Below are 11,411 nucleotides of genomic sequence, written 5' to 3'. Positions count from 1 at the left end.
GGCAGGTACACGGGCAACAAGTTGCGCTGCAACCCCCTTTTGAATTGCAAAACCGATCATGCCAAAGACAAAGTGACTCTGAATTGTCGATAAATTACTATTCACAACTCGTTGGACCCTGTTAAAAATTCCACGACCCCTGGGGCTAGGGAACCAAATGTATCAAAGGCAAATGGGATAACCACGTGTAATTCTCTAAACAAGTTTTTTCGTGTTTGGCGACTTTGCCTGATTCCGTCTTTAACATTGTCTGGCCAGCAAGAAACTCATTATCCCTGAGCCCAACAAAAGGGGACACTCATGTAAGGTCCACACAAGCGTGTTTTCCCCCTTCCCATCCAAACATAAGAATATCAGTTGGCCAAAGAGTAGACCTCCCATTGAACAGATCCGTCAGAAAGTTCACCGGGGCCTCCTTTTGCCGAAATCCATGCTCGCTTTAGCACATCACAAAGAATGTTCCTAATCAAATCATGTGTGTATTTAAACACATGTAACTCCTTACAGTGGACCACATGCTCACTTAAAACTAAACAAACCTTACGCCAAACTGGGTAAAGCTCATCAAAGAAATAGAAGGATCATTAACCGGTACTTAAGAACTGTCTGCTACTCCACAGCCGACATGTATTGGCCCAGTCTTTCAATATGTATGACTCTAAGGAAATCCTAAGCATGAGGAGCCTAGAGACAATCAAACATTGCTTTTTGATGAGAGGATTATGAAATATGATCCTTATCTTATGAGCATAATGGATTGTGTCGTTAGATGTGTTTTTACTATAATGATACGCGTTTATGTATTTTTAATACAAGTGGCTAGTTTATGGTATTTATGAAGCGTCTAATGATATAAGTTGTTTTGCGGTCATTCAAAAGCAATTATAACTAATAATTTACATCTTGAACGACAAAAGTCTAAGCCTTTTAGACTTGACTTACATGAAGTGACTTGTGATGATTTTTAGGGGATTTTAATGTTTATCTTAACAATTAACAAGTTTTAAGTGCAATAAAAGTAAACTACTAGAGGTTAATTAGTCATCACATTGAACATGTGCATAAAACGTGACAATGCTTCATTATTTCTCATAAAAGAACTTTATATTTTGGCATTGGCAAATTGGAAAATAATAATCCCATTTTTCCAATTAGCCAGTAATAATCCGACCTCGTCCAATTTTTTTGTAAAATAGACCGCCGTTAAAATAAGCTTAACGGAGTTAAGTTTTTTTCCGAATTACAAACCGATGTTTTAGGGCTTTTGATTAGAACGAGGATACGAGTCAATTGATGTAAAACTTACCTTGAAATTGTGTTCGAAATGGCTTGAATTTTGTTAATTGGAAGTTAAACACCCGAATTGAAGCACCGTTTTCGTGGGTTGGGAGCAGTATTTTGAGGTAAGTTTTACATCAATCGACTCGTATCCTCGTTCTGATCAAAAGCCCTAAAACATCGGTTTGTAATTCGGAAAAAAACTTAACTCCGTTAAGCTATTTTAACAGCGGACTATTTTACAAAAAAATTGGACGAGGTTGGATTATTATTGGCTAATAGCTGGCTTGGAATTATTATCGGCCAATTTTAGAAAGATGGGATTATTATTTTCCAATTTGCCTTATATTTTTACTACTTTACAAAGTTATCATGAAACCATATATAGTATGTATATTAATATCAACTAATTTTTTTTAAAGCATGTAAACCATTTATAAGTATTTATTTTAGGATCACTTTCAACCCGTTCAACTCATCCAACAAGGCGCACTCACTACTTCACTAGCGCGTAAGGAAGCTCGATAGTACCACAATACGTGACAGAAAACGTGTTAAAACTTGAGATCCGTACTAGTAAGTAGCTAACTACTCGAGCAAAATCAATTTAATGATTCAAACAACCCCAAATTCAGGAATCTAAAACATTGATACACTACTATGGACCAGAAGCAATGCCATTAAAGGCATCACTTATATATGTAGTAAATATATATATATATATATTGTATATGGGCAGTGGAAATCATAATAATTATAGGTGGTGAATAAATTCAAGTAGTAAGATGGAAATGATGAGGGGGTTGTGGGGGTTGAAGAATCAAAGAGAATATGAATAATGATGATGAATATGAAGATGATGATCATAAATTCATAAAGTACTCTGCATCATCAACCAAAAAAGTGCTTTTAATTTACTCAAGATTAAATTCTTGGTATGTCACTTCTGCTACAGACACTTGTACATTATACAGCTAAGGTTGTACATTACTCTGTTTTTGAGAATCTTGACTCATGAAAAAAGTGGGCAGCTTTAAATTTAGGTAAATCATTTCCTAGACCAAGATTGTCTAAACCATAACTTAGGATGCTTCAATGTGTACGTTTTATTTTTCTTATGAAAACACATTGCGAGTTGGCCACTAGTCGGTCGCCGGAAAATCATTTTTCACCGGAAAACTCAACATTTTCGTCCCAAACCTCTTTGTAACCTTAGATCGGACATTTAGGAGCCTTTTCTGGCTAAAAACGTTTTTTCGGCGACTAACGACGTTAGGGTTCTGTTAGTCAGGGTCCATTGGAGACCAATATGTTAGTAGTTGGAACTGCCAGTGGTTGTTTTTTAAGTTGGGACTGTTGGCCGCCAACGGCGAATAGTTGAGATTATTAAAATCCAATATTACTATTATTTATATCATATTTTTCATTTTTGAAATATGTAGTTACTTGTATGTATTATAATCCTGAATCCTCTTTACCATTAATTCATTATATTACATTTTTAATACACACTAATGATTTTAATAAATAAAATTAAAAAGGGTTTAAACCACCAACACCGAACTGTTAAACCGTCAAACTGGTAAAAACGGTTGGTTCGACTGACAAGACCACCTAACCCTACTGGTTTGGTTTATCATTCTCCTAGACCACAATTAGCGGTTTGGCCCATAATTTTCGTCACAATCAGCCAAAACAGACCGTGAACACCCTTAGAAGTGAATATGTACATAAGTAAAATACGAATATGTATAGTCATCATCATACTCAGTAATTTCCACCAATAGCTAAGCTAAGGTAGGGTCTCAGGAGGGTAAGATGTAAACAACCTTACCTCTACCCTGTAGGAATAGAGAGGTTGCTTCTAGTGAAGTGAGACCCCGTACATAAGTAAAATACGAACATGTATACTATACGTATACGTATACGTATATAGTGGTCCCTAGAAAGATAAAAAGAAGATGAAATTTACATTACTTGTCTGCTTTCCAAAGGCAGGCTAGATCATCAGGTGTGATAAGGAAGAACTTGTGGACATAATGGAACACCTTGGCTTGGAATCTATGGTCCCTAGCTCTTCTGATCTTTCTCTCAGGCCCACTGTGTGTTTGTCTGTGTGTAAAGTAACCATTACTGAAACCACCTTCAAATGAATCCAAGATAAAAAAAAATAATGCTGTATGACTTTTTTTTTTTTTTTAATTCTCATTTTCATTTTCTCTGCAGTGTTTGCTTGTACATGAGATGATCATGCATCATATACTTGTACATGAGGATGAATTTGATAGTTAATATTATCAACAGAAAAGAGTGGTTGTACTACTAGTACAGCCTACTGTCAATCCATATTATTTTACAGTATTTGTCTCAAGAAGATTCCCACACTTTGCAGACACATTTTTTCAGCAATTTAGGAATTGAGCTTAAAAGACCTTGTGATAAAATCACGGGTGTTAACGGAGTAAAAATGATGCTTAAGCTATTCGTCGGCTAAAAACTTGTTTCGAGCCGCGCTTAAACAATTCCAAGCCTAAAAATAAGATTGTTTAATAAATGACCTGAGCTTCAAATACTAAGCTCGGCTAGACTTGTGGCTTATTTGTTTAAACGAGCTTATCATTTATATAAATGTCATCATTTCAATCTAATAATATAATAGATATATATTACATAAAACTATAACTATAAACACATATACAAAAATAACTATATACGTGTATAAAGCACTTGTTATGTCATGTAGTTGCAGAGAGTGAAATTAACGGCACACAAGGGAGCCAAGCCTTAACTCGGGTGACGATCGTCGTTCAGTTGATATGTTTATGACAAAAACCGTGTTATATTTGTCCTTAGCGTACAAGGGTTTGGGGATGGGTTTTAAAACAGGAATGATACCCTTGAAAAAAGGTTTCATTTTAGGGTTTGAGAATGAGGGAATGGGAATAACAATGAAGTTTGGTTTCAATATATGAGGTGGCGGCGTAGCTTGTTGCCCATCTCCCTTCTGTTTTGATGTAACTTGGCAAGTATGAATGAAATTAAAAAATTACAATAAAAAAAATTAATTATTATTTTCATTGATGCTATTAGATATGTACATATTATTAAACTTTTAACTCATTTACCAGACCTTGTATTTGACCAATTTTGACCCACGTGTACATGAAGCTTCTTCGCTTTGAGCCTTTGAGGCCCTGATCGAGTGATTGCCTCTATCACGCCTAAGGGGCGTCTTTTAAACCCAAGGAATATGCATACAAAAGTAAGCATCAATATTTAAGAATACAAGGATTTGATAATGGAAGGAATAAATTTATGGAAGTTTGAATCTCAAACAAAGTTGGGTTTATCAGGATACAACAGGCAAACAATGTTAAAAGTACAGACATGTGATAAGTGATATACTTGGATCAAGAAAAGCATACATTAAAAAGTACAAGGAAAATGTGACCACTATGAAAAATGTGCCTCAAACAACTTGGGACATGCATCTTTTGGTTCTCTAGACTGCACCACAGCTAATCATCACCTCTACAATCAACAACAAATAAAATATTATTTCAAATATAATCACTAAAACTGTAATATGTTATGCAAAGTCATAATACAAGGTAAATTTAAACATCTAGAAGCTATAATAAAAAGAGGTTAACCTATTCACAATGTAAAACTCCTAAATCATTTTATTTATATATCAGATTATTACTGTAAAAATAATATTTTTATAATGTTTTTAGACACAATGAAGCTTTCGCAAAATTACCCATTTGACCTGTAACTAAACACACCCGACCCACCCGTTGAGCTGCCTCTATATTTGGCGGTTTCGACCCATTAATGGATAATCGGGTCAACTTGGATCATATACTTATATGAAGGGTTGAACTGGTCAATCAGGTCAGAAGTTGCCACCGATACATCATACATCTACACAAGACCAGAAATCCTCAATCGAAGATTTAAGACAACTCAAATAAATGTGTACCTCAAATTCTATTGGCAGAATCTCGATCCATAGTCCAAATATAGCCCGGCATATCAGACCTCGGGCCTGCAACAGTACGATATACATAAAGCTTCTCAACAAGACAGCTGTCCAACCTTGAATCTAAACTTCCATTTTCATCAATAACTTCAACATTAAGCATAGGCATCTTCTGACTTAAGATCTTACACGCCCCAATACTAACTGCACATGATGACATCCAAAGGGATCGCATTGTCGCCAGCTTGGCGACGTTAGCCAACAAAGCAGTATCACCAAACGGACAGTCTCTAATCTCCAACTTTTTCAAACTTTCACACCCGGATAGAACATGATGTAGACCTAAATCACTGTCTCCTGCAAAAGCTATAGAAAGCATTTCTAGTTTCTTCGCGTGGGTCCCGATGTATTCAAACACACGGTCCGTGAGTAGACCGGATAACGAAAGGCGGTTAAGATTTTTGCAGTGTTTTACTATGGCTCCGAAACCGATATCGAGCGGTTCATGGGTCAAGTAATCGGGAGTTCGTGGTTCGATTATGCAAAGACGGAAACAGGTTAGGTTAGGGCGGTTTTTAGCGATGGTGATTAATGCGGAATTTGACATCTGATGACAGAAGTAAAGAACAGATTGGAGTTTTGGGCACCCTTGTGAAACGGAAACAAGGCCTTGTTCTGTTAAGGTGATATTCGCATCAGCAGCATACAGGTCGGACGGAAATACCCTTAGTTCTTGTAAGTTTTTACAGGATAAAGCTAGGGCGTTGAGCCCACTGTCTTCAATGTGATCTAGTACCTGTGATGATAAATTTACATTAGTTATAAATATGTGGCGCTATTATAGAGTAATAGTGTAAATACAAAAAAGAGTTCCAATAACAAAAAGATCCAGTAGCAAGAGTAACAATTAGACATGCATAGCGCACCCTGTTAGATTGTTCTCCTGACGTTTTTCGTGTCAGGCGGTTTGTGAAGTGGGTCAAAACGGGTTTGGGTTGAAATGTGAAGTTTAAGCTCTGCTCAAATTGGGAAAATCCAGTTTTCACAGTTAGTTATACGTAAATGAGTAAGATACCATTTTCGTCCCCGGGTTTGGCCAGTTTTGCAATTTCCGTCGAAAGGTTTGTTTTTCCACATCTGGATCCAAAAGGTTTGAAATCTTGCCATTTTCATCCGGCTTGTTAAATCCATCCATTTTTCTCGGTTAAGTCAGGGGTATTTCTGTCTTTTTGGTTAACTTAAAGGGCAAATTGGTCTTTTTCAGGGGTATTCGTCTTTTTAAATAAAGTGAAAAAGACCGAATTGCCCTTTAAGTTAGCAAAAAAAGACACAAATACCCCTGACTGATGGAGTTAACGAGTCGGATGAAAATGGCAAGATTTCAAACCTCCTGGAGCCAGATGCGGAAAAACAAACCTTTGTACGAAAATCGCAAAACTGGCCAAACCTCAGTGATGAAAATGGCATTTTACGGTAAACAAATATTGGGTTACTTATGACTACAATATTATTATCATAATTATATAAATTAAAGAACTATTATGTGGCAACAGAAAAGATGTTACTGCTTTTAAGCTCATACTATAAATATATAACAACATAATCTTGTGGTTATTCTAAACATGCATCACAACTCACAATCTTGTAGACTCTTTAACTATTTATAGATAACATATTCAAGTACAAGTATGAAATCAAAACTTACCCATAAACGCTGCAAATTAGGGCATTGACCGATGACCTTAGTGATATCAGGGCTTCTAATAGTGGAATAACTGAGGTTCAATGTAGTCAGCCTAGAACAAACTGAATATAGAGCTGGAAGATACGATGGGTCAGCATCCCAAAACCCTGACAGTCCCTTAAGCTCCTTGCAGCCCAAGAAAGCCTTAGAAAGACCTGTATATACATCAGACCGAATTCCTGATGAGTAGGCACCGGTACCCAACTCAACCAGCTGTGGCGCCTGGTGTAGTAAGGTAGAAAGCTTTCCAAGTGGTACCGCACGATTGAGTCGAAGCGTCTTTAAGTTGGGTGACCTTGCAACTAATCGTTCGAGAGCTGAGAAGCTGACCTCGGAACCCAAGCAGGATATGTTGAGTGATTCGAGTGAGGTAAAAGTGTCGGGAAAGTGGCTTAGCCAACGGCCACTTAAATCCATCACTTCACTTTCCCTCAAATCCAATTCTTTCAAGTTTCTGCATTTCAATTCAAATGATGACAATGTATGAATACAAATATGTGAAATTATATTACATTTTCATTTAAAAGAAACAGTTAAAGAAGATAATTCACCTGCAATTAGAAGCAATAGCAGAAAGTCCATCGGTACTGAAACCCTCACAAGAAGATAAAACCAAAACCTTAAAGTTCTTAAAAGCAGTAGAGATCAACTCCAAACTCTCATCAGTAACCACCATCCGCTTAAGCCTAATCTCCTCTAGCCATGGGTAAGCCCTAGACATTTCATCAATCCAAGAACAAGCATATCCTCCCCAACCATCCGGTACCAAATTAAAATCCGCAAAATGCGGTTTTCCTTTCAACTCCACCGCCCTAAGCTCCGGAAACCTCCTGATCATGATTCCAGGACTCACCGCGTAACAGTTTCCGACGAAAACCTTCCTCCGGCACCACCGCTCTATCTCGTACCATGACTTACACACCAGTGAAACCGCATTGCGGTCCTTGTCAGAAGTTATGAACGAGAAAACATGCTCTAACACCTCCTCCGGCAACGAGTACACCATACTTCACCCCCGTGACAAAATAAAACTAAAATGCCTCACCGGAAACGAGATTTTACAATCAGTCAACGCTGGAGACAGATCCGGTGGCTATATCACCTCCTCCGGCTAAGAATACACGGTATTTCACCACCGTGAAAAAAAAACTAAAAATGACTAGCCGGAAAACAAGATTTTGCAGTCAATCAACACCGGAGACAAATCTATTGCTTCAACACCTCCTCCGGCAACAAGTACACCGTACTTCACCGCCGTGAGAAAACCTAAAATGCTAAAACGCGTCGCCAGAAAACGAGATTATACAATCAATCAACACCGGAGTGAAAATAAAATTTAAAAAATAAATAAAAACTAAAATGACTCACCGGAAACCGAAATTTTACAGTCAATCAACACCGGAGACAATCAGTTAGCTATATCACACTCTCCGCCACCTCCTCCGGCAACTAGAACACCGTATTTCACCACCGTGACAAAAAAAAAAACCTAAAAAAATCCTCACCGGAAAACGATATTTTATGGTCAATCAACACCGGAGACAAATCCGTTAGCTATATCACACTCTCCACCACCTCCTCCGGCAACTAGAACACCGTATATCACCGCCGTTACAAAAAAAAAAAAAAAAAAAAAAAAAAAAAAAAAAAAAAAACCTAAACTCTAAATGCCTCACCGGAAACCGATACTTTACAATCAATCAACACCGTATCACACTCTCCACCGTCTCTTCCAGCAACAAGTCCACTATACTTCACCACCGGTAACAAAAACCTAAAAAACCTCACCGGAAAACGACATTTCACGGCACTAACAGCAATCAAACAACACCGAACACAATCCGATAACAATATCACATGTAGTGGCTTCAGATCTGAGGGAATAACGCCATTAACGAGCTCAGATCGAAGCAGTTATTCAGTTGCAGAAGGAAGAGAGGGAATTTTTACTTGGAGTTTTGAAAAGTAACATGACAGGTGAGGTTTGGATATTAGGGTAAGATCGACGGTGGAGATGGTGACACGTGGTGGTTGTTTGATATGGGCCGTTGGATGTGTGAAGTGAGTCAAAATTATTGTTATTTTCTTGTGACTGTTGATGCATGCGAACAGGGGCCTGGCCTGATGTGTTGTCGTGATGTGCTACTTTTGAGTTTATGGAATTTGGGGTGTTTGGTTATAGAGATATGGTGTTTTTGATTTGTTAGGTTTTGTGGATAGAACGAACCGAACCTTGAGTGAATAGTTTGTGAATTGTTTGGCAGAAAGTTCGTTTACGTTTGTTCGATTAATAAATGAACGAATATGAACAAGAAATTTTGTTCGATTAGTTAAATGAACGAACATGAATAGAGGTCTTGTTCGTTCAATTGTGTTCGTGAACGTTTGGTAAGGTGTTTGTGAACATTCGTTTATGTTCGTTTGTGTATGTTGTTCATGAGTTTTTTGTACTTTTATTTATTTTATCTAAACTTTTTATATTCTTTAACTTTTATTTATTTTGTTATCCTAAAAAATAAAATAGAAAAGATTATTCTCACGGTGCTTATACGGCATTCTCCTTTCCTTCCTCACTATTCACATTGACGAACACTATCAACCTCCGTTCCATTATTATGGCTTCAAGTTCCAGCCTTGCTTCTTCCGCCATCCACCTCTAGACTATGTCGCTTTCGACGATTTTATTTGTGTTCGTGAACCATTCATGAACACGTTCATTTCTTCAATGAACAAACACGAACATTAAATCTTGTTCGGCAAGTGTTCATGAACGCTGATGAACACCGTTATTTCCTTAACGAACAAACATGAGCAAGACTTTGTTCGTGTTCGTTCGGTTCATTTACAACCCTAGATATGAGGGTTTTGTTTTTCTTGGTTTGAATATCTGTTGGTCAAGGTTAAAAATTGGACTGGACCGTTTTTTAAGTTGGTAGAAGTCGATTGGAGGAACAAATCCTAACAAGATGGGTGTTTATCGGTTCAGACTTTAGGTTGATAAAATTTCTTTTGTATGGTCTCCTCGGTTTTTTAATGGGTTGAATGTTTGATGACTTTTACAAATAAGATAATCTGTAGGCTAATATGTGTAAATGTGGGTTTATCGGTTTTAAGTAAAGATTGTGAACCTAATTTGGTTTCGGTTTAACCCCAAACCGAAAATGGGATTTGTAGTTTGGTTCAGTTTTACATAATTTTGGTTTGATTTTTGATTTAATTGGTTTTAAACTAAGGGTGACCAATAATTTTTTTCATAAACTCCACTGGATAGATATCGGAAAAATTACATAAGAATGGCAGATAAACGGGCAACAAGCTGCGTCGCAACCCCTTTTGAATTGCAAATCCAATTCTACCGAAAATAAAACTCTGGTTCCTTGGCGTTGAGAAATTGTTGTTCACGACCCTCTGCACTCTGTCCAAAAAAAAAACAACAGCTTCAGGAGCAAGTGAACCAAATGTATCAAAGGCAAAGAGAATGAAGACATGTTGATTCTCAGCACAAGCTTTTTCATGTTTAGCAACTTTCCCTGATTCTACCTTCGACACAGCCTGACCAGCCACAAAACTGTTTTCCCTGAGACCAACAAGAGGGATACTCCAGTAAGGTCCACACAAGTGTGTTTCCCTCCTACCTAACCGAAAACAAGAACATCCGTCGGCCGCAGAGTGGACCTCCCTTCATGTCACACCCCAACCGATGGCGGAAACATCGGAGTGAGACGAAGAAAGATTGCTCATCACACATAACGCTATTTGTGACAGTATTTAATAAATCGATTTCATTTCATAAAGTAGATTGTCAACATTACAAAAAAAATTCAAATACAACAAGTTCAAAGAAGTATATAACAACATAAGCAAAATTGATAGAACGATTAAACCTAAACGTCTATATGTGTATCTAGGCATCAACGCTACTTCATTTCATAGCATCATCATCCTCAGCCTGTAACATGTTTAAAATAAAGTTCAATGCAAAAGCAAAGGCGAGTATACAAGTTTAAGCATAAGTATAAGTATAAGTATAAAAGTTTAAAACGAATCCACATGGCAACTTAGTCTATACGAGATCAACCTAGCGTGGCATGCAATATTTCTAGCCAACCTCTGTTTACGCAAGAAAGTTTAATTAATTCAACATGACCCAAGTTTAAGGGGGCGGTGCGTTACTCCTATAGCGCTATACATGTCGAAGGGAGGCTCGTGAGAGCTAATGACTAAAACATATCACATAAGTATGGTCCACGTAAGCATCAAGTATTATAACATAGTATTCATGTATAAGGATTGTTTTGTGCATTGCATAAAGAATAAGTTTAAGTGTAGTTTAATAGTAAAACATGTTACACCCCAAAAAGTGGTAAACATAAAAGGGGGTTGCGAGTATACTCACAAAATTTG

The 11,411-nt window shown here is 37.3% G+C and overlaps 1 protein-coding gene across 2 annotated transcripts; it reads right to left on the bottom strand.

Moving 5' to 3' along the window:
- Positions 1-4,569: 4,569 nt before the first annotated feature.
- On the bottom strand, positions 4,570-9,123 carry LOC110884202 (protein TRANSPORT INHIBITOR RESPONSE 1). Of its 2 annotated transcripts, none has more exons than XM_022131884.2 (5): positions 8,376-9,123; positions 7,559-8,281; positions 6,969-7,461; positions 5,264-6,059; positions 4,570-4,809 (listed from the first exon to the last, which is right to left on the bottom strand). In XM_022131884.2, exons 2-4 carry the CDS (start codon positions 8,011-8,013, stop codon positions 5,265-5,267), a joined length of 1,743 nt encoding a protein of 580 aa, XP_021987576.1. In that variant the 5' UTR covers positions 8,014-8,281; positions 8,376-9,123; the 3' UTR covers positions 4,570-4,809; position 5,264. The 2 variants fall into 2 exon arrangements, with proteins under 2 accessions (XP_021987576.1, XP_021987577.1); XM_022131885.2 differs by having other exon boundaries at positions 7,559-8,273.
- Between the last annotated feature and the right edge of the window lie 2,288 nt (positions 9,124-11,411).

This window comes from Helianthus annuus, chromosome 10 (genome assembly GCF_002127325.2).
Source record: "Helianthus annuus cultivar XRQ/B chromosome 10, HanXRQr2.0-SUNRISE, whole genome shotgun sequence".
Classification (NCBI taxonomy): domain Eukaryota; kingdom Viridiplantae; phylum Streptophyta; class Magnoliopsida; order Asterales; family Asteraceae; genus Helianthus; species Helianthus annuus.
The sequence above is the reverse complement of the archived record's forward strand: the minus strand, read 5'-3'. Positions and strand labels throughout refer to the sequence as shown.

What these genes read in the sequence shown, in the direction of transcription:
- LOC110884202 (XM_022131884.2), bottom strand. Translation starts at nt 8,013, where the DNA reads ATGGTGTACTCGTTGCCGGAGGAGGTGTTAGAGCATGTTTTCTCGTTC. An exon ending in GCTATTGCTTCTAATTGCAG is followed by an intron (nt 7,462 to 7,558) that starts GTGAATTATCTT and finishes ATTGAAATGCAG; the next exon opens with AAACTTGAAAGAATTGGATT. An exon ending in CTAATTTGCAGCGTTTATGG is followed by an intron (nt 6,060 to 6,968) that starts GTAAGTTTTGAT and finishes TTATCATCACAG; the next exon opens with GTACTAGATCACATTGAAGA.